The sequence below is a fragment of the Argopecten irradians genome, chromosome 6 (assembly GCF_041381155.1).
Source record: "Argopecten irradians isolate NY chromosome 6, Ai_NY, whole genome shotgun sequence".
NCBI classification, from domain to species: domain Eukaryota; kingdom Metazoa; phylum Mollusca; class Bivalvia; order Pectinida; family Pectinidae; genus Argopecten; species Argopecten irradians.
This window is the reverse complement of record NC_091139.1, coordinates 45438855-45464308: the sequence shown is the minus strand read 5'-3', so window position 1 is coordinate 45464308 and position 25454 is coordinate 45438855. Positions and strand designations below refer to the sequence as shown.

At 34.8% G+C, this 25454-nt stretch overlaps 1 protein-coding gene across 1 annotated transcript; it reads right to left on the bottom strand.

The window, feature by feature from the left end:
• Positions 1–629: 629 nt before the first annotated feature.
• Positions 630–24827, bottom strand: LOC138326046 (uncharacterized). The gene is made up of 10 exons (XM_069272160.1): positions 24624–24827; positions 18257–18475; positions 14221–14381; positions 13110–13205; positions 12724–12913; positions 11936–12338; positions 10440–10633; positions 6130–6288; positions 3080–3204; positions 630–2430 (listed from the first exon to the last, which is right to left on the bottom strand). The coding sequence occupies exons 1-10, from the start codon at positions 24802–24804 to the stop codon at positions 2326–2328; spliced, it is 1833 nt and encodes a 610-aa protein (XP_069128261.1). The 5' UTR covers positions 24805–24827; the 3' UTR covers positions 630–2325.
• Positions 24828–25454: the final 627 nt, after the last annotated feature.

The following is a 25454-nucleotide window of genomic DNA, read 5'->3' as shown; positions in this document are numbered from 1 at the left end:
GACTTAGGAAAGCCGAGATCACAAGGCGTTGCCAAGTCGTCTAGGCTTTCCGTGTCGAGTAACAACATAAAACTAGTATTGTAAGATACTAACCGTGTATTCTGGTTATCCTGCAACCATTATGATATTCAAAACGAAAGTAAATTGCCAGTTATTTATATGGTTTCACTCGAAACGAGACGCTTCTTTGATGTGGAGGAAAAGATTCATTCACTGAACTGAATGAGAGTGTACTCCTTTTTTCTAATGTGGGAAATATATAAGCGCATTTGCAAAACAGTACCTGTAATTATTTTCCGTGTGTAATATCACTGAAACAATATGAAAATACTGAAAAAACATTATTACCCATTAAAGAATTACTTTACAATACATGCCTTTGCCATTCACCGGAAGGTTTAGGTTCTGGGTCAAGTTAGAAAAAGTTCTGTCATATGTGGAACAAATTATGGATTGTATTGATGGATAAAGCATTTCGTATTGACGGGTAAAGCACAAGTTTATCCGGCAGTAGTTATCCATCAGTATGTGGGACAGTTGCAGGATAAATACCGATACATGTAAAAGCTATGACAAGCAATCCTTGATTGTACTAGTCTCATATAAAAAAAAAACAAGAAACACCTCACTGGCTGTTAGGCTCATTTAATATTGCTTCAAACTTTTTTTTAGAACAAATGAAGATATCAACATGGATTCTAAACAGTTTCAAAATACCAGTTATGTTACATTATTAAGTGTTGTAGTCATTCACATAAAAAAGTTATGTTACAATATTTCGTGCTGTAGTCTTTCACATACAAAATGGCAGAAATTATTCTTAAAATTGAGTCACATTTGACTACTTAACATACAAATCGAAAGTACATCAATACAAAATCATTTCAAAGATATTTATTTGATGATTCACAATAAGAAGAATTAAAGTGACATTTCATTTCAGATAAATTTAGTAAAGATAAGATTACCTAAATTCAGATTTAACACTTTAGCAAGAATAAATTGTTTGTGCAAATGACGGAGGTGTGTAGGTATCTTTTTAATATTTATGGAATATATTATTACAGAAATGAACTTTCTTTCAATTCAATATATTACTGATAGTTTACATAGCAGGGTATCAACTGATATTCATATATAGTTTTTAAGTTACATCCACAACAATGAACAAATTACTTTTATTACAAATTATTGGGCCAAATCTGCTACACAATGTGAATTATATTCAATCTGACCGTAAGAAGAAATTTCTTTCAGTTTTTGTTTCGCTGTTTGAAATATACGAGTGAATCTTTATTCGAAATAATGATAATTGAATTATAATATTAACCATATATTTTATAATTGAAATGTATTACAGATAAAAAATTCACATCTCATTTCAAATTGAACTTATATAGGAAAGTCTTACTAACAGTTTTATATATTAAATTCTACCACCTAGGAGTCCACATGATAATCTAACTGAAATGCTCAGCCTATTTTCGGTTTCCTGTCTGATTTAATTAAATATGATACAAATATCTTAACTCAAATGCTAATTGAAGTTTTACAATATTATTTACTTATAAAATAAGCTCTTTACCTAACTTGGTTAAAGATTGACGATAGCAGCCTGTCCATATACAACTTGATAAATAAAAAAAAGAAACATATTACTTATATTATTTACAAATAATATCCACATGTATTCAGATTAAAAGGACAGAATAGAACAGAAATTTGAAAAGAGAATTAGAATTGAATTGCAAACTTTAAAACAACTTCCTTTCGTGTGCAATTGATATCTGGAAAATTTGCAATCAAAGTACTATTGTGGCCACAAGTTTATCTCAAAACAGTAATATTCACCTCACTTGTGTTAATAGGTATTTCAACTCTGTTCTCAAATGTTTTAATGTTCGCAAAGAAGTTTTGAAATTGGAGTCGCACAATTGAACAGCTATAAAAGAGAGTTGGTTTAGAGTATTTTAATAACCTAAGTGGTGCTGACGCGAGACCTTGTGATAGGAAGGTCTAACAATGTCAACATGTCTATAGGTCAGGAGTATACGCCGACTATACTATCATAGTGGTCAATATGGCCAAGTACAGATACATGAATATAATCATTACATGTTGTCAATCAAACTTTGTACAGTTGATTATGTATTCAGATATGTTGGATACAAATTTGGAGACACTTTTAAGACAGACACAACTTCATTCTTTCCTCTTTTTCTCTCACATGCTCTATCACACAAAGACATCCATTGGGGATTCCAGTATATCAAACAATAAACAAGTTCAAATGTCGGCGTTGTTTTGATGTATGACTGCGCCCATTCAGGGTGTGAATGATACGAGGATATCTGTCGGAATGTCTGTATGGGTCGTGGTACTGGACAATGGTGAAGCATTCTCAGGAGGCGTGTACAACAAACTTGGTCGCTGAAATGTACAAGGTACATGTTATAAAGCATTATTTGAATTCAAATTTCATCTTCAATAATCACATCTTCACATTACAAATCTTTCACCTAAGCACTAAGCCCAGGAAAAATCAACTTCTCCTTGCCCTGACAAAATTTGGCCATGTCCATGTGGCATATATGCTTTAGGAAAACTATACTTCCAAAACAAAAATTAAAGGTTTATGATTAATATTTATAACATAAGACTACCTATGTCAATAGCCTAAAATGATTCATTATGAACTAACTGCACCAAACATGCAAGATTCCTTGTGTAAATTTTTGCACACCACGTAGGTTCTCGCCACTGCTCTGTGTGATAATTATAATGATACTGGGACAGATGACAAGTTGCATTTTGGAAATTTCCACTTAATATATAAATATTTTTTCAAATTGTTTATAAAGTAATCGTAACTACAATATTAACAGTGAGTCAATATTTCAATGGTACCACACTCATCTTGCATTTAAATATTACAATATGCTCATTAATCTCAAGTATTCATGATAATTACAAGTTTATTATTGTAGGTGGTGTAATAAAATATTTATTTACCTAATTTTGAACGGAGAGAAAAATGTACATAACATCAAAGGGGATATATAGTCTGATAAATACTCACAGGATTCCGACAGGCAGGAGTAGCACCAGCATTCATAGAATTACTAACGTAATCGTGGAGCTGTATGGAGGACTTGTGTCCTGGTGGTGTAAACAACAGCATATCCTCACTGACAGCCCCAGCCACTGAAATGAAGGAATACCCTGTCAACAATGTTTATACTCTGTAGGGCGAGGCCAGAGAATCTCAACAAAAGATCCCAGAGGGATCTTGGCGCCCACCAAAGATTGATCTATGTCTGACAAATGAAAGAGGGATCTTTTCTCTGCTTTTCAAACTTAAAACTATCATAAGAGATCCCAGAGGGATCTTGGCGCCCACCAAATATTGATCTATGTCTGACAAATGAAAGAGGGATCTTTTCTCTGCTTTTCAAACTTAAAACTATCATAAGAGATCCCAGAGGGATCTTGGCACCCACCAAAGAATGATCTACGTCTGACAATGGAAAGAGAGATCTTTTCTCTGCTTTTCAAACTTTTATTACATATTACTACATATGAAATTTGAGAAAGATTCTTTCAGTACTTTCTGACATATATAACACTAACAAACTTCAATTATCAAAATCCAAGATGGCTACCTCTCGGTCATCTTGTTGACCGATTGGTTCGAAAATGCAATAAGCACAACTATAGTCCTAGGGGAACTTACAAATAATTTTAAACGGATCGCTTCAGTACTTTTTAAAATATATAACACTAACAAACTTCAATTATCAAAATCCGAGATGGCTACCTGTCGGCCATCTTGTTGATCAATCGGTCCATAAATGCAATATCCACAACTAAAGTCCTAGGGGGATTTTACATGTGATATTTGAGAGAGATCCCTTCAGTACTTTCTGAGGAATAATGGTAACAAATTTTAACTATCAAAATCCTGAAGGCCATCTTGTTGACCGATCAATCCCATCTGATGATAGTGGGCTAAAAATTTAAGACTAACATTCTGAACTTGTCAAGCATGAAGCTTGCCAAGTTTTAATGAAGCCTCGTGTTTGACAGTTTAAAAGAACCTGGTGTCATCTTTCAGTCTCACCTTCAAGAGAACAAACAAATTTCCTAATTATCCTATAGGTGTATCTAATTACATTTCAGTAATACAGGCCAGCGAATGACATTAGGCCACACCAATTTGAAAAATAGTTCGTCAGAAATTCCCATTCCCTAAAATTAAGATTTCAGAAAAATATGTGATAGAAATAAACAAAGACGTGGTTTACTTCTGTTGGTTCTTTATTACTCTCACAGGAGCGCGTCGTCTACATATGGTTATTTGAAGCGGGAACAAAACCCCTTGGACTAGTTGGTAACAATTAGTCGGAAGTGTCGTGGAGTAAGGAGTCCCTGTGTCTCGGAGTAACCTAGAAAGGCTAGTTCAGCTCCGCAAATGAAATGTCTAACGTCGCGCTCCCCCTTGCACACTACTTATATACCCACTCACACACACACCCCTACATGTATACTCCTGCATGCACGCACAAACATACCCGTACACAAACCGGACAAACAGGCTGAACAAGCTAAGACTGACAGGACACCTGGACACACATGGACTAACTATAAATAGGCACACAGCTAAACAGGACACACTCCCTGTAAACGGTAACGCAACAAATACACGACACAGTCAAATGAACGTAGTACATTTGACCCTATGACAATATGTTAAAAAATTATCCCGCTCCTGTTTTCCAAGTTCCGTATTTTGACAAACGAATTCCAGTTTTTAATATTTTTTTCTCGCATTTTGGTCGCACACACGCTTGAATCAATCGGAAAACGGGAAAAAAATGGCGCAGGATGTAAACATGCTTTCGTTGGTCGCTTTCTACAGCTGTAACTTAATAGCCAAAGTAAAGCAAGAGGAAAGATGACAATCTGTGTAGTGAGTGTTAAATCAGGAACAGGGGACGTCCCATGCACGGCAACAGAATGTTGTTAACATTGGTCTTGTTATGTTTTGCCAGGGTTGACGTTCGAGTCGTTAGTGACTGACGGTTATATTTTGAAAACATTATTAACAATTAAATATCGCATTCTTCAAAACCTCCAACTAAAGGTTGTATCCAAATAGCTTCTCATCATATGTTGTTAAATAATTGTGGTGAGATATGTATGAAATTTATTGAATATTTATTTTGCTGGAAATCAGCATGTGATCGGGAGAAAGCGATCGTGACTATATATATTTTAGGCCTAGAATCTTGTAGAAAATCAGCATTTGATATTGTGGTGAACGCACAAAAAAAACCATTTCACTTCTTTTGAAGCTTTCTGTGGGGGTACATTAAACAGACATTTTTTTCTTAAGTGTTAATTGTTTGATATTTTAATATAATATCAAAATTATACACTAGTGAAGGGTGTTTTTTTCATAATATTTTAATATTGTTCTGGTATTGTCTCAGTAAAACGAAACTTATATGAGAAACATCAATTATTATTATATCATAAGTTGATCACCAGTAAATATCAGAATCAGTTTGAGTCCATGCATTGACTTCAAGGATAAGGCAGCCTAAGGTGGTTGTTACTATTGTTTTCTAACTGAAACAATTTAAATTTCCTATGACTTGCATCAGATTAATAAAGCATAAATCACCATCCCATCCTAAATATTTTTCTTTCAAATGCATTCTATTTAGATGCTATATCAAAACTGTTAACAAATGCTAGAAAATGTTATATGATGTGATCATACAAAATTGACAAGAAGATTATACATTACCTCTGAAATTTATATCTACCACTATTAAAAGCCAACAAAACATTTCAAGAACAAAACCAAGCAAATAACACTCAAATATAATGAATTGGAACATGTTAAGTCATACATATATTAAAATATAGCATTTTACAACCTGCTCGCTCTGATTTCTACCAATAAAGAAAAAAAAAAAAAAAAATTCCACCCTCTTGCTCCAATTTTTAATTTCAAATTCCCAAAGAACTATTTTTGATATTGGTGTGGCCTTTTGACATGTTTCTAAGCTGTTTACAACAACATTTGAGACTGTAATTGTTTATTTTTTCCCTCTAACTTACCATCCGTTATGTTTTCTAATTCAGGTGTGTGTTCAGTTGTTGGAGAAGTGGAGAAGTGTACACTGCGTCTAGTTGAGCGACGCCGCTGTGTTGATGGTAACTGTTTGAGACTGGATGAGCGCCGTCTTGAAACAGCTGGTGAATCTTTCTTCACATAATCTGAAAATATGATGTAAACAAATTTAAGGATGAAAACATGAGAGGATAAAACATTTATAGATATACGTGTGTATGTACTTCAGAGTAAACATAGTATTTAGTTACCAGGTATATAAGTTTGAGTTACCAGGGTTCAGCTGTATTTTTAACTGTAAGCTATATAATGGTTGGAACAGACTTGAAGTCCTCGAGTATTGTGCTTTGTACTGCTGCTACCGGTAAGAGATTCCATTGTGTAATTGTATGTGGGAAGAAGGAGTATTTGTATGTGTCTTTGGTAGCAGAGATATGTCTAAATGTGTGTGGGTGTGCCTGTCTCGTTCTGCTGTCTGTTTTGGCGAGTATTTGTGTGTTGACTGCGCCTAGTTTGTGCGTGATTTTGTACAGAAGTATAAGTCTTGACTGTATTCTGTGTGTGTGTAGTGATGGTAGTTTTAGTTGGTGTATCATGTCTGGTACTGAACTTGTATTGTGATATATCTGTTTTGTGTGTAGCGTGCTGCTCTGCGTTGTATTTTTTCTATTTGTGTGATCTGGTGTGTGTGGTAGGGGTCCCATATGGAAGAGCAGTATTCCAGTTTGGGTCTAGTGAGTGCCTTGTAAGCATGTTCTTTTATATGTGGTGAGTTGATTTTTAGGTTGCGTTTCAGGAAGCCGAGCGATTTGTTTGCCGTGGAAGTGATGTTGTTTATGTGTTTGTCCCAGCATAGGTTGTGTTGCAGTGTAGCCCCAAAGTATTTGCTGTCCTGAACATGTTTTAATGTGTGATTTAAGAGTGTGTATTTATAGTGTATTTTGTTTCATTTTGGTGTGATGCTAATGATGTTACATTTGTCTGGGTGGAATGACATCAGCCAGTTATGTGCCCAGTGTGCTGCTCCATGTAAGTCTACTTGTAGCTGTAGTGTGTCCTGATGGTTGTGTATTTACTTGTGTATAAAGCTGCCATCGGCAAAGAGACGCAGTTTGCTGTGTTTCAGGTATTCATGGAAATCGTTAATGTATATGAGGAAAAGTATTGGTCCCAGACAGAGAAATTCATAGATTGCATTTACAGTAATATTTTTTTAATAGAAATGACCAGTAATCTTGAAGCATGATCTTTCCGAGTGCGAAGTCATGTATTGATAAATAATTTACAATTAGGCAATGGGGCAATAATTAGCATTTATAAGTTTTAATTGAATTTAAATAATATTTTGTCTGCGTGTAGCTTTGTAAGTTAACATAATTATGAAGAGAACAAAGCTTTAGTGCTATTCAAAAATTCAATAACATTTGAAAGTCAAGGAATGACTTGAGTTGACAAGAATCTTTTTGTTAATTGTCTATAGCTGTTGTAACACATCTCAAGTTTTATTTCAGGAAAATTCTTTGGAAATAGAACTGCATTAAAATCTATTTTTTTTTTTGTTCATTGAAAAAGCATAATTATATTCAATATTGCAAAAGATAGGTTTCACTTGAATATTTCTCTAAGATCTCTTCAGCATTTTGTACCAGTATCCCGCTGGGATTGACTGTGAACCAATGGTGGGATTTGACTGGATCTCAGTGGGATTTAACTGGATCTCAGTGGGATTTAACTGGGATCCCAGTGGGATTTAAGGATGTACTCCTCTGAGAAGTCAAAATTTTCTTGTATTAAACTTTTTTTCTCATATAAATTTTTGGAAAGAGGAGTTCATACCATGAAAGAAAATGGAAGAAAAAACATATGTCCGTGTGCTCGTTTTTGAGTTATTGTCACTCAAAGATACCAAACTGACAAAATAGTGGATTTTATTGGAATTTCGCCGTTTTGACCACATACACTAGAATTTAAAGCCATAATTTCCTAATGAGGTGTTTGATATGTATGGATGTTTGTAGAATTTATTTTCCAGTAGTCTTCATTAAAAATATATCAGTTATGATTAATAAGAGTCATATTTTTTTCTCAAAATAACAACATATGCTACCCCTACCCCTTAATTTTGAGCTCCAAAATGCACCATTTTCAGCCATTTTTGTCAAATTTAATACTTTATAGAAAAAGTTCTGGTATTAAACTTTTGTCAATAGTTTGCATATCAATAGGGAAAGGGTTGTTCTTTCTTAATCAGGCAGAAAAATGGGGGGTCCGTGTGCTTACTTTTTTGCCCCATTTAAATATATGTTATTTTTCAATATTTTTGACTGAAAAATAAAAGTGCTCAAATTACCATTAAATGTAAAAATAAAGTGACAAAAGTGTATCATTTCACACATTAATGTTCAATATTTTAATTAACATGAACCCAGTGAAGATTTACAGCAAAAATTAACTCGATACAGCTGAAAATGCTGACGCTGTGATGATTTAAGTAAAAACAATTTAAGTGAAAAATGGGAAAACGATGGCTCTTCTCAATGCCAAAAAAGACACAATTTCAAAATGGCCGCCAAATGGGCCATTTCTAAAAATCGCTGTGTAAAAAAATCTACTAAAAATAGAAATGTAATTTTTTGACAAAATTTGCTACAGACCACATGTTACAGGTATTGATAAATCGTATTTGAAAATCTCATAACGTTTTTGATCTATGTCGAAACGAGACTTTAACGGGACTGAAACCACAGAAGAATACATCCTTAACTGGATCTCAGTGGGATTTTACTGGATCTCAGTGGGATTTAACTGGATCTCAGTGGGATTTAACTGGATCTCAGTGGGATTTAACTGGATCTCAGTGGGATTTAACTGGATCTCAGTGGGATTTAACTGGGATCCCGGTGGGATTTGACTGGATCTCAGTGGGATTTGACTGGATCTCAGTGGGATTTAACTGGATCTCAGTGGGATTTAACTGGATCTCAGTGGGATTTAACTGGGATCCCGGTGGGATTTGACTGGATCTCAGTGGGATTTAACTGGATCTCAGTGGGATTTAACTGGATCTCAGTGGGATTTAACTGGATCTCAGTGGGATTTAACTGGATCTCAGTGGGATTTAACTGGGATCCCAGTGGGATTTGACTGGATCTCAGTGGGATTTAACTGGGATCCCAGTGGGATTTGACTGGATCTCAGTGGGATTTAACTGGATCTCAGTGGGATTTAACTGGATCTCAGTGGGATTTAACTGGATCTCAGTGGGATTTAACTGGATCTCAGTGGGATTTAACTGGGATCCCGGTGGGATTTGACTGGATCTCAGTGGGATTTAACTGGATCTCAGTGGGATTTAACTGGATCTCAGTGGGATTTAACTGGATCTCAGTGGGATTTAACTGGATCTCAGTGGGATTTAACTGGATCTCAGTGGGATTTAACTGGATCTCAGTGGGATTTGACTGGATCTCAGTGGGATTTAACTGGATCTCAGTGGGATTTGACTGGATCTCAGTGGGATTTGACTGGATCTCAGTGGGATTTAACTGGATCTCAATGGGATTTGACTGGATCTCAGTGGGATTTGACTGGATCTCAGTGGGATTTAACTGGATCTCAGTGGGATTTAACTGGATCTCTGTTGGATTTAACTGGATCTCTGTTGGATTTAACTGGATCTCAGTGGGATTTAACTGGGATCTCAGTGGGATTTAACTGGGATCTCAGTGGGATTTAACTGGATCTCAGTGGGATTTAACTGGATCTCAGTGGGATTTAACTGGGATCCCAGTGGGATTTGACTGGATCTCAGTGGGATTTAACTGGATCTCAGTGGGATTTAACTGGGATCCCGGTGGGATTTAACTGGATCTCAGTGGGATTTAACTGGATCTCAGTGGGATTTAACTGGATCTCAGTGGGATTTAACTGGATCTCAGTGGGATTTAACTGGATCTCAGTGGGATTTAACTGGGATCCCAGTGGGATTTGACTGGATCTCAGTGGGATTTAACTGGATCTCAGTGGGATTTAACTGGGATCCCGGTGGGATTTGACTGGATCTCAGTGGGATTTAACTGGATCTCAGTGGGATTTAACTGGATCTCAGTGGGATTTAACTGGGATCCCTGTGGGATTTGACTGGATCTCAGTGGGATTTAACTGGGATCCCAGTGGGATAGATTGGGAATCCTGCCCAATTATCCCACTGGGATTCCAGTGGGATCAAGTAAAATTTTCCATGGGGTTTGGCTTCGTCTCAGGTGACCTAATAATTACTAAAACATACAATCCCTACCTGAAGCAGAAAAGGCTGTGGACGGGTCCCAGGCGTCACATTCATCATCCAGAGCACTGACGTTGTTCGTGGCTTGTGTTACTGTTGTACTATTTGGTTGGAGGTATTTGAGGAAATCATTGTCGCTCTTGGATTCCTTAGCAGTAGAAGGTGATGACATATCACACAATGACCTCCTTGTTTGCAGGGATCTCCTGTACAACACATTCAAGTACAATAATAGCCACAACTAAAAGTTCATCACAAAGAGCTGTGGAGTTCAGAAGGATAAGATAAACTCTCAAGTTGCATTTTGTCCTTATTAATAAGTAGGGCTGGATCAATATATCGATATACCGATACGTATCAGTTTTCAGCAGTGTATCGAATATCGATACACAAACATGCTGTATATCGCTGTATCGTTTTAACAACTCACCCTACTGTTTTCGTTATAGACATAGGAAATTTCAAACAAAAATTATTCTAAAACATCATTCAAGTAACAGCATTTCAATCAAAAGCAAGTGTTTAAAGCATCTGTGTCACCTAGATGGATTAGAAATGCCTTTTCATAAGTAAGAATATGAATTGACAGAAATAAATCAACACATATGATAAACCACATAAAATGTTTGGTTGATTTTTTTCCTGGTTATAGAATGTTTTATCAAAATTGTCTTTTATTGTCATAATATTCAAAACACAATGGTCAACTGAATTGGAGTATCGTCAATACGTATCGTGTATTGTTTCAGTGTATTGTCAATATGTATCGTATCGTTTTAGCCCTTCCAATACCCAGCCCTATTAATAAGGAGACCATAATTACAAAAATATTTACGAAGTTCAAGAATATCTTGATGTTAAAACAATGCATTTTGAACAGCAAAGTTGAACCAAGCTAAGTTATACTGACCTTGGGCTAACTTTTGACTTGGGGGTTCCAGTCACAGATTTTATTTAGGGAATTGTTTTTACTGACCTTGGGATGGGCTAACTTTTGACTTGGGGGTTCCAGTTACACATTTTACTTATGGAATTATTTTTACTGACCTTTGGCTAACTTTTGACTTGGGGGTTCCAGTTACACATTTTACTTATGGAATTATTTTTACTGACCTTTGGCTAACTTTTGACTTGGGGGTTCCAGTTACACATTTTACTTATGGAATTATTTTTACTGACCTTTGGCTAACTTTTGACTTGGGGGTTCCAGTTACACATTTTACTTATGGAATTATTTTTACTGACCTTTGGCTAACTTTTGACTTGGGGGTTCCAGTTACACATTTTACTTATGGAATTATTTTTACTGACCTTTGACTAACTTTTGACTTGGGGGTTCCAGTTACACATTTTACTTATGGAATTATTTTTACTGACTTTGGGCTAACTTTTGACTTGGGGGTTCCAGTTACACATTTTACTTATGGAATTATTTTACTGACCTTTGGCTAACTTTTGACTTGGGGGTTCCAGTCACACATTTTACTGAGGGAATTGTTTTTACTGACCTTGGACTAACTTTTGACCTAGGGGTTCCAGTCACACATTTTACTGCAGGAATTGGTTTTACTGCATTGTCATTGGCGAAAAAATCATCTACATCGTTTTCTTCATTGTTCAGCGAAGTTTCAGTCTCAACACCTGTACACATGCGTTTTGAGTGTGGAGCAGGGCGACCCTTACTAGCGACCTGGGGGGTGATGTCCAGTAACAGTGGACTGGGGTTAACAGGCACGTACGACTTCCTACTAGGTGTACGCAGGCTTGTCAGACCTAGACTATTAACAGCTGGAGACAGAACCTCCATCAGAGGTTTCTTCTTAGGCTCAGTGACCTTCTCCTTCTCTGTAGTCTCGGAGACCTTCTCTTTCTCAGCAGATGAAACGGACACCTTTCGTTGAGGGGAGCCAGCTGAAAACAATTATAAACATTAGTAATTGTCTCATTACAAAACAATTCTAATGTAACTTCTGAAAAAAAAAGAAGTTCTCTTATTTTGATTTGAATCAAAGTTTACTAAAGAAAACTTGCTTCTAAATATTCATTCTAAAACAAGGGAGAGATATGGAACAGATCAGTAATTCCTAAAGTGATTTGATCTTGATTGAGTATAAGTTTTTCATTCACACTAGAAGAAAGTATCTAAATTGATAATGTTGAGTAGTGAAACCCTCTACACAAGTCGACCCTGTATTTCTCCAAAACTCCATGGCCACCTTATCATTAACGTTGACAACCTAACATATAAAGATGTTACCTACAATTATCTTTCTAGTTTATCCTAACAACTGTATACCTTCACAATGGAACTTTGGAGTCTTTTTAGGGCTGGCAACTTTGAAAAATCCCCCATCAAATGTTACAGCTTGTTCCTCGTGGCAGAGAATATCAGGAGCAGTCTGTTTCTTTTTCATCTGAGCTCTGAATGCCGCAAACTTAGATGCAACAGCTGGACGTTTAACAGTCGGTTTGGCCACTGGTTTTTTCTAAATTGAATTTCAAAATCTGATTTAAAATCGAGATTTTTTTACTTTTTTAAATCATTTGATTTGATATCCATAGAAATTTTCTATATTGAAAAATTCCAAATAAATAGGTACTCAATTTCCAATGAACCACACAAAGATTTTTCAGTCATTCACACTTTTTAGCACCGATTATTTTGCATACTTGAATGAATACCTTAACAATTTTTTTGGTGACTTTGGGCTTATCCTGCACCCAGTTATTGTCCTTCAACTTTTCCAAACCAGTAAACTTGGTATGTACGTCTTCAACCTGTTGTAAATAAAATTGATATTGTTTAGTCCAAAAAAAAAAAAAAAAATTCAATATACAGTCGAAACTTGTTATCTCGAAATTCAATGGACCAATGAAAATAATTTGACTCATCGGAAATTCGAGTCAAACGTTTTGTCACTAGGTTTGATCAGAACGTGGTTTTTAAGGGTCCTTATCTAATGACTATTACAGCCGGGTACATGCCTATTACCGTGATCAGCATATTATCGTAATTTTCCAACTAATAAGGTTTGTATTAAATCATTTTGATTACGGTTATATTTTCAGATGTTTTTTTCATTTTTTTTTAATACTTAAAAAAAACTTGAATTACAATTATATGATTGTCACGATAATAGGCATGCACCCTGATTTCCCGTAACTGGTATACTGACTTCATTGGTTCCTACAACAAACTTATACAGAATGTAGTACGTTATAAATAAAGATATTTTAAATTAATATGAAAATATACACACACATAACAATCATGCTGGTGAATTTCAATTGTTTGTATACATTGTATATTTACGTAATTGATTTTTTAAAAATTTGAATGACTGAAATTAAATTTGAGATAGCGACTATATTTTTCCCTGAATATCCGTTCTAGGGACCAGGAATTGACTTTGACTCAACTGGAGTTTCGAGTCATCCGATCTTGAAATACATATACAAAGAAGGGAAAAATAACAGGACTTCAAAATTAATCAACTGGAATTTCGAGTCAAGCTCTTTTGAGATAACGAGTTTAAACTGTAATTCACAATACTAAACCTCATACATTATAACTACACTGCATCACATACACCTAAAGAGCACAACTCGCCAAGGCTCGCAAAATAAAAACTTCTTGGGTTCGTTTTTAAAATCTCATATGAAATGAACACTCATGTAAGATCCTATATATGTCCGTTCGTTACCTTAAAGCTATTAATATGAACTATTCAACCATTCACACCAAATAATTTGATGTCTATCAGCAATATAAATGCCTTATTGGCCATCCTACCTGGTAGTAAATCATGTCCCAGAATCCCTGGAGATCTGTCAAGGTCGTCTCCTTCTCACCTGTCCGAAACTCACAGTTGTCCACCAAACCTTTCAACTGCTTAAAATGTTGTGCTATCAACAACTGAGCCTGGCCAATACATGTTCTGATCTGACCCTCCACTGAAATAACAAGGTGTCAACAACTGAGCCTGACCAATACATGTTCTGATCTGACCCTCCACTGAAATAACAAAGTCATGTTCTGATCTGACCCTCCTTTGAAATAACAAAGTATCTCTAATGGCTTATAACAAATACAGGTAGGTGGCTATATTACTTTAAAGTATGTACAAAAGCTAATTTTATCACTATTGAGGTTTATAACAAATACAGGTAGGTGACAATATTACTTTAGTATGTACAAAAGCTAATTTTATCACTACTGAGGTTTATAACAAATACAGGTATGTGACAATATTACTTTAGTATGTACAAAAGCTAATTTTATCACTATTGAGGTCTATAACAAATACAGGTATGTGACAATATTACTTTAGTATGTACAAAAGCTAATTTTATCACTACTGAGGTTTATAACAAATACAGGTATGTGACTATATTACTTTAAAGTATGTACAAAAGCTAATTTTATCACTACTGAGGTTTATAACAAATACAGGTAGGTGACTATATTACTTTAAAGTATGTACAAAAGCTAATTTTATCACTACTGAGGTTTATAACAAATACAGGTAGATGTCAATATTACTTTAAAGTATACAGGTAGATGTCAATATTACTTTAAAGTATGTACAAAAGCTAATTTTATCACTATTGAGGTCTATAACAAATACAGGTATGTGACAATATTACTTTAGTATGTACAAAAGCTAATTTTATCACTACTGAGGTTTATAACAAATACAGGTAGGTGACAATATTACTTTAGTATGTACAAAAGCTAATTTTATCACTACTAAGGTTTATAACAAATACAGGTAGGTGACAATATTACTTTAGTATGTACAAAAGCTAATTTTATCACTACTGAGGTTTATAACAAATACAGGTAGGTGACTATATTACTTTAGGTAGCACACAAGCTAACTTTATCACTACTGAGGTTTATAACAAATACAGGTATGTGACAGTATTACTTTAGTATGTACAAAAGCTAATTTTATCACTACTGAGGCTTATAACAAATACAGGTATGTGACAGTATTACTTTAGTATGTACAAAAGCTAATTTTATCACTACTGAGGTTTATAACAAATACAGGTATGTGACAATATTACTTTAGTATGTACAAAAGCTAATTTTATCACTACTGAGGTTTATAACAAATACAGGTAGGTGACTATATTACTTTAGTAAGCACACAAGCTAATTTTATCACTACTGAGGTTTATAACAAATACAGGTATGTGACAGTATTACTTTAGTATGTACAAAAGCTAATTTTATCACTACTGAGGCTTATAACAAATACAGGTATGTGACAGTATTACTTTAGTATGTACAAAAGCTAATTTTATCACTATTGAGGTTTATAACAAATACAGGTATGTGACTGTATTACTTTAGTATGTACAAATCTAATTTTATCACTACTTAAGTTTATAACAAATACAGGTAGGTGACTATATTACTTTAGTATGTACAAAAGCTAATTTTATCACTACTGAGGCTTATAACAAATACAGGTATGTGACAGTATTACTTTAGTATGTACAAAAGCTAATTTTATCACTACTGAGGTTTATAACAAATACAGGTATGTGACAGTATTACTTTAGTATGTACAAAAGCTAATTTTATCACTACTGAGGTTTATAACAAATACAGGTATGTGACTATATTACTTTAGTATGTACAAAAGCTAATTTTATCACTACTGAAGTTTATAACAAATACAGGTAGGTGACTATATTACTTTAGTATGTACAAAAGCTAATTTTATCACTACTGAGGCTTATAACAAATACAGGTATGTGACAGTATTACTTTAGTATGTACAAAAGCTAATTTTATCACTACTGAGGTTTATAACAAATACAGGTATGCGACAATATTACTTTAGTATGTACAAAAGCTAATTTTATCACTACTGAGGTTTATAACAAATACAGGTAGGTGACTATATTACTTTAGTATGTACAAAAGCTAATTTTATCACTACTAAGGTTTATAACAAATACAGGTAGGTGACAATATTACTTTAGTATGTACAAAAGCTAATTTTATCACTACTAAGGTTTATAACAAATACAGGTAGGTGACAATATTACTTTAGTATGTACAAAAGCTAATTTTATCACTACTGAGGTTTATAACAAATACAGGTAGGTGACTATATTACTTTAGTATGCACACAAGCTAACTTTATCACTACTGAGGTTTATAACAAATACAGGTATGTGACAGTATTACTTTAGTATGTACAAAAGCTAATTTTATCACTACTGAGGCTTATAACAAATACAGGTATGTGACAGTATTACTTTAGTATGTACAAAAGCTAATTTTATCACTACTGAGGTTTATAACAAATACAGGTATGTGACAATATTACTTTAGTATGTACAAAAGCTAATTTTATCACTACTGAGGTTTATAACAAATACAGGTAGGTGACTATATTACTTTAGTAAGCACACAAGCTAATTTTATCACTACTGAGGTTTATAACAAATACAGGTATGTGACAGTATTACTTTAGTATGTACAAAAGCTAATTTTATCACTACTGAGGCTTATAACAAATACAGGTATGTGACAGTATTACTTTAGTATGTACAAAAGCTAATTTTATCACTATTGAGGTTTATAACAAATACAGGTATGTGACTGTATTACTTTAGTATGTACAAATCTAATTTTATCACTACTTAAGTTTATAACAAATACAGGTAGGTGACTATATTACTTTAGTATGTACAAAAGCTAATTTTATCACTACTGAGGCTTATAACAAATACAGGTATGTGACAGTATTACTTTAGTATGTACAAAAGCTAATTTTATCACTACTGAGGTTTATAACAAATACAGGTATGTGACAGTATTACTTTAGTATGTACAAAAGCTAATTTTATCACTACTGAGGTTTATAACAAATACAGGTATGTGACTATATTACTTTAGTATGTACAAAAGCTAATTTTATCACTACTGAGGTTTATAACAAATACAGGTATGTGACTATATTACTTTAGTATGTACAAAAGCTAATTTTATCACTACTGAGGATGTGCATTAGAGACTTACATTTACAGTATTTTACACTTAGGCTGCAGCGATACACCAGTACTCTGATATGATAAGTATCACAATACATGCCTCTCGATTCTATTATTTTCGATATGATACATTTGTTTTTATCCTCGGCCATTTTTTGTCTGTCGTCTCCGATTTGTTATAAGCTCTCTGATTGGTCCACTCGCTCCTAGGAGTCAATCAGAGAGCTTGTATCAAATCGGAGACGACAGACAAAAAATGGCCGAGATCGGTGATCATCTGTTCTCCATGACAATAAATGGAACATGGGGATCGCTAAGGGATACTTATGTGCAATTTTTGTAAGTAAGTGAGTTTATATCGAGGATCTGCACTTCAGGGATGCACTCGTTGAATAGATGGCGATTTTATTCGGTCTGTGTTCATTAGGGAATCGTGACCTGGGGATGTAGCGTGTACTATTCCGACTAACGATTTTTACACGAATCCTCGTAATTCAACTTTCGATATGAAATAAAATTCGCCCATAATCCCATCATATCATATACCAGTAAGGAATTGTCTTCAATGTAAGCTAAAAAATATTCAGATCGGATGATTTTTGTGGTGTTCAGAGCATTTTAAAATTAATTACCCCATTTTCTGGAAATGGGATAAAGGGCTAAGTAAACGGCCTTTCAGTATTTTTAGTATTTCTTTTTTCTTTTGCGCGCATCATAAACCTGTGCATAGACATAATATCTACTTGATACAAAAATTGATATAAAGTAATAAATTTAGCTTCATGACTGATGAAAATGTATGTTATAAATACCTTCCTCGTCTATCTCTGGAGTGGATTTACTGACATCTTCCCACTTGGAACAGTATCCATTAAACGTATTGGTTTCTGTAGCCATCAGGTTTCTGAAATACTCCACATCATGTTCCTCAGGCTTTGATGGTACCTCATTGTGTTTCTCTGACGATTCCTGATTTAATACTGTAGGCTCTGACATTTCCACATTTGAATCCTCCAGTTTAGCTGTATCATCTGTGTAGCAAACACAGGATAGTCATTACATATAAATCTATCAACACATCTGTGTAGCAGACACAGGATAGTCATTACATATAAATCTATCATCACATCTGTGTAGCAGACACAGGATAGTCATTACATATAAATCTATCATCACATCTGTGTAGCAGACACAGGATAGTCATTACATATAAATCTATCAACACATCTGTGTAGCAGACACAGGATAGTCATTACATATAAATCTATCATCACATCTGTGTAGCAGACACAGGATAGTCATTACATATAAATCTATCATCACATCTGTGTAGCAGACACAGGATAGTCATTACATATAAATCTATCAACACATCTGTGTAGCAGACACAGGATAGTCATTACATATAAATATATCAACACATCTGTGTAGCAGACACAGGATAGTCGTTACATGAAATCTATCATCACATCTGTGTAGCAGACACAGGATAGTCATTACATATAAATCTATCAACACATCTGTGTAGCAGACACAGGATAGTCGTTACATATAAATCTATCAACACATCTGTGTAGCAGACACAGGATAGTCATTACATATAAATCTATCAACACATCTGTGTAGCAGACACAGGATAGTCATTACATATAAATCTATCATCACATCTGTGTTGCAGACACAGGATAGTCGTTACATATAAATCTATCAACACATCTGTGTAGCAGACACAGGAAAGTCATTACATATAAATCTATCAACACATCTGTGTAGCAGACACAGGATAGTCGTTACATGAAATCTATCATCACATCTGTGTAGCAGACACAGGATAGTCATTACATATAAATCTATCATCACATCTGTGTAGCAGACACAGGATAGTCATTACATATAAATCTATCATCACACATCTGTGTAGCAGACACAGGATAGTCATTACATATAAATCTATCAACACATCTGTGTAGCAGACACAGGATAGTCATTACATATAAATCTATCATCACATCTGTGTAGCAGACACAGGATAGTCGTTACATATAAATCTATCATCACATCTGTGTAGCAGACACAGGATAGTCATTACATATAAATCTATCATCACATCTGTGTAGCAGACACAGGATAGTCATTACATATAAATCTATCATCACATCTGTGTAGCAGACACAGGATAGTCATTACATATAAATCTATCATCACATCTGTGTAGCAGACACAGGATAGTCATTACATATAAATCTATCATCACATCTGTGTAGCAGACACAGGATAGTCATTACATATAAATCTATCATCACATCTGTGTAGCAGACACAGGATAGTCGTTACATATAAATCTATCATCACATCTGTGTAGCAGACACAGGATAGTCGTTACATATAAATCTATCATCACATCTGTGTAGCAGACACAGGATAGTCATTACATATAAATCTATCATCACATCTGTGTAGCAGACACAGGATAGTCATTACATATAAATCTATCATCACATCTGTGTAGCAGACACAGGATAGTCATTACATATAAATCTATCAACACATCTGTGTAGCAGACACAGGATAGTCATTACATATAAATCTATCAACACATCTGTGTAGCAGACACAGGATAGTCATTACATATAAATCTATCAACACATCTGTGTAGCAGACACAGGATAGTCATTACATATAAATCTATCATCACATCTGTGTAGCAGACACAGGATAGTCATTACATATAAATCTATCAACACATCTGTGTAGCAGACACAGGATAGTCATTACATATAAATCTATCAACACATCTGTGTAGCAGACACAGGATAGTCGTTACATAAAATCTATCATCACATCTGTGTAGCAGACACAGGATAGTCATTACATATAAATCTATCATCACATCTGTGTAGCAGACACAGGATAGTCATTACATATAAATCTATCATCACATCTGTGTAGCAGACACAGGATAGTCATTACATATAAATCTATCATCACATCTGTGTAGCAGACACAGGATAGTCGTTACATATAAATCTATCATCACATCTGTGTAGCAGACACAGGATAGTCATTACATATAAATCTATCATCACATCTGTGTAGCAGACACAGGATAGTCATTACATATAAATCTATCATCACATCTGTGTAGCAGACACAGGATAGTCATTACATATAAATCTATCATCACATCTGTGTAGCAGACACAGGATAGTCGTTACATATAAATCTATCATCACATCTGTGTAGCAGACACAGGATAGTCGTTACATATAAATCTATCATCACATCTGTGTAGCAGACACAGGATAGTCGTTACATATAAATCTATCATCACATCTGTGTAGCAGACACAGGATAGTCGTTACATATAAATCTATCATCACATCTGTGTAGCAGACACAGGATAGTCATTACATATAAATCTATCAACACATCTGTGTAGCAGACACAGGATAGTCATTACATATAAATCTATCATCACATCTGTGTAGCAGACACAGGATAGTCATTACATATAAATCTATCATCACATCTGTGTAGCAGACACAGGATAGTCGTTACATATAAATCTATCATCACATCTGTGTAGCAGACACAGGATAGTCGTTACATATAAATCTATCATCACATCTGTGTAGCAGACACAGGATAGTCATTACATATAAATCTATCATCACATCTGTGTAGCAGACACAGGATAGTCGTTACATATAAATCTATCATCACATCTGTGTAGCAGACACAGGATAGTCATTACATATAAATCTATCATCACATCTGTGTAGCAGACACAGGATAGTCATTACATATAAATCTATCATCACATCTGTGTAGCAGACACAGGATAGTCATTACATATAAATCTATCATCACATCTGTGTAGCAGACACAGGATAGTCATTACATATAAATCTATCATCACATCTGTGTAGCAGACACAGGATAGTCGTTACATATAAATCTATCATCACATCTGTGTGTAGCAGACACAGGATAGTCGTTACATATAAATCTATCATCACATCTGTGTAGCAGACACAGGATAGTCGTTACATATAAATCTATCATCACATCTGTGTAGCAGACACAGGATAGTCATTACATATAAATCTATCATCACATCTGTGTAGCAGACACAGGATAGTCATTACATATAAATCTATCAACACATCTGTGTAGCAGACACAGGATAGTCATTACATATAAATCTATCAACACATCTGTGTAGCAGACACAGGATAGTCATTACATATAAATCTATCATCACATCTGTGTAGCAGACACAGGATAGTCATTACATATAAATCTATCATCACATGTGTGTAGCAGACACAGGATAGTCATTACATATAAATCTATCATCACATCTGTGTAGCAGACACAGGATAGTCATTACATATAAATCTATCAACACATCTGTGTAGCAGACACAGGATAGTCATTACATATAAATCTATCATCACATCTGTGTAGCAGACACAGGATAGTCATTACATATAAATCTATCATCACATCTGTGTAGCAGACACAGGATAGTCATTACATATAAATCTATCATCACATCTGTGTAGCAGACACAGGATAGTCATTACATATAAATCTATCATCACATCTGTGTAGCAGACACAGGATAGTCATTACATATAAATCTATCATCACATCTGTGTAGCAGACACAGGATAGTCGTTACATATAAATCTATCATCACATCTGTGTAGCAGACACAGGATAGTCATTACATATAAATCTATCATCACATCTGTGTAGCAGACACAGGATAGTCATTACATATAAATCTATCATCACATCTGTGTAGCAGACACAGGATAGTCATTACATATAAATCTATCATCACATCTGTGTAGCAGACACAGGATAGTCTTACATATAAAATCTATCATCACATCTGTGTAGCAGACACAGGATAGTCGTTACATATAAATCTATCATCACATCTGTGTAGCAGACACAGGATAGTCGTTACATATAAATCTATCATCACATCTGTGTAGCAGACACAGGATAGTCGTTACATATAAATCTATCATCACATCTGTGTAGCAGACACAGGATAGTCGTTACATATAAATCTATCATCACATCTGTGTAGCAGACACAGGATAGTCATTACATATAAATCTATCATCACATCTGTGTAGCAGACACAGGATAGTCATTACATATAAATCTATCAACACATCTGTGTAGCAGACACAGGATAGTCATTACATATAAATCTATCATCACATCTGTGTAGCAGACACAGGATAGTCATTACATATAAATCTATCATCACATCTGTGTAGCAGACACAGGATAGTCATTACATATAAATCTATCATCACATCTGTGTAGCAGACACAGGATAGTCATTACATATAAATCTATCAACACATCTGTGTAGCAGACACAGGATAGTCATTACATATAAATCTATCATCACATCTGTGTAGCAGACACAGGATAGTCATTACATATAAATCTATCATCACATCTGTGTAGCAGACACAGGATAGTCATTACATATAAATCTATCAACACATCTGTGTAGCAGACACAGGATAGTCATTACATATAAATCTATCAACACATCTGTGTAGCAGACACAGGATAGTCATTACATATAAATCTATCATCACATCTGTGTAGCAGACACAGGATAGTCATTACATATAAATCTATCAACACACATCTGTGTAGCAGACACAGGATAGTCATTACATATAAATCTATCAACACATCTGTGTAGCAGACACAGGATAGTCATTACATATAAATCTATCAACACATCTGTGTAGCAAACACGGATAGTCATTACATATAAATCTATCAACACATCTGTGTAGCAGACACAGGATAGTCGTTACATATAAATCTATCAACACATCTGTGTAGCAGACACAGGATAGTCGTTACATATAAATCTATCAACACATCTGTGTAGCAGACACAGGATAGTCATTACATATAAATCTATCAACACATCTGTGTAGCAGACACAGGATAGTCATTACATATAAATCTATCAACACATCTGTGTAGCAGACACAGGATAGTCATTACATATAAATCTATCAACACATCTGTGTAGCAGACACAGGATAGTCGTTACATGAAATCTATCATCACATCTGTGTAGCAGACACAGGATAGTCATTACATATAAATCTATCATCACATCTGTGTAGCAGACACAGGATAGTCATTACATATAAATCTATCATCACATCTGTGTAGCAGACACAGGATAGTCATTACATATAAATCTATCATCACATCTGTGTAGCAGACACAGGATAGTCTTACATATAAATCTATCATCACATCTGTGTAGCAGACACAGGATAGTCATTACATATAAATCTATCATCACATCTGTGTAGCAAACACAGGATAGTCATTACATATAAATCTATCATCACATCTGTGTAGCAAACACAGGATAGTCATTACATATAAATCTATCATCACATCTGTGTAGCAGACACAGGATAGTCATTACATATAAATCTATCAACACATCTGTGTAGCAGACACAGGATAGTCATTACATATAAATCTATCAACACATCTGTGTACGTAGCAGACACAGGGAAAAAATCACACTTTTCAACGATGATATGGCATACCCGTCTATACTGTGTACGGGCGTCAATAGCGTAGCCCGGTTTGTATGACTAGCCCTGGTGATTTTATCGTACTTGTTTTATATCACTTACCTACTAGATAATAAAACTTAACTGTATAAAATATAAAATTCACAAAGAGGACTTATTTTTTCACATATAAATTTGAAGGCCATCTCGAAGGAAAATTATACGCAGGTCTACAAATTGTGAATTTGACGTCTTGTGAGCGGTACGATAGATATTAAGAAAGGAAGTTATGTTTGTTGTGGACAAAAGTAATATATATATGCATGTATACTCTTAAAATAATTGAAAACATACAAAAAAGTATAGAAAATTGTGCCCGAGTGATTTTCTGAGGCAATGCTCCACTAAGACACATAGGCACCATTTCGTACCCGGCCGAAAGGTATACAGGCTGGGTATGTATATACGTTGTTGAGTTGAGCTCGAGGCATTTTATAAATGCTTCATACACTGCAACAGGTGATGATACAAGGGGACGATAAAGCAAAGATTAATACAACAATAATACTAACTACATAGACAATACCTTGAGTTACTGTGGACGTAAGTTGTTGACATGGAGCTGAGTCAGTCTGAAGTGTACATGGTACAGCCACATTTACCGTGGTGGAGGGAGCATTCGGTAATTCTGTCGACTGAAGTGACATTGTGCCAGTTTCTGTCTCGCCTGTTGGCTGTGATGTCTGCTGGTCAACATCAAACTCCATATCTAAGTCGAGTCCCAGCAGAGGTTCTACAACAGTAAAGTTAATTATCTACTGAAAGCTTTAAAATAGCAACAACTTACAACACTGCCAGATCTTTTTAATCAGTATTATCAAACATATCACCTCTATATATGTCTCAGTCAGTCTTTTCCATAGTAAATAAATTCAAACATATCCACATTTCTCCAACAGATTAGGAAGAATTTGACAGTAGTACTCGCAGTACTCGTAACTGCGTTATTCAGTAAAGTCGTACGTTATCCGTGGGTTTTTCTGTAATCTGTGTCTCCTGAGTCGAAATGTATATTCAGGTATTAGTGTTGTGGTGCTTGTTGGTCAATAATGTCATGGTGCCTATAATATATCAGGTATTAGTGTTGTGGTGCTTGTTGGTCAATAATGTCATGGTGCCTATAATATATCAGATATTAGTGTTGTGGTGCTTGTTGGTCAATAATGTCATGGTGCCTATAATATACCAGGTATTAGTGTTGTGGTGCTTGTTGGTCAATAATGTCATGGTGCCTATAATATACCAGGTATTAGTGTTGTGGTGCTTGTTGGTCAATAATGTCATGGTGCTTATAATATACCTGAGGTATTAGTTATGTGGTGCTTGTTGGTCAACAATGTCATGGTGCCTATAATAT

Coding starts and splice junctions, on each gene's coding strand:
- LOC138326046 (XM_069272160.1), bottom strand. CDS start 24,804: ATGGAGTTTGATGTTGACCAGCAGACATCACAGCCAACAGGCGAGACA. Junction 12,339..12,723: donor TCCAAAGTTCCATTGTGAAG/GTATACAGTTGT, acceptor AATTGTTTTCAG/CTGGCTCCCCTCAACGAAAG. Junction 6,289..10,439: donor CACAGCCTTTTCTGCTTCAG/GTAGGGATTGTA, acceptor TCATATTTTCAG/ATTATGTGAAGAAAGATTCA.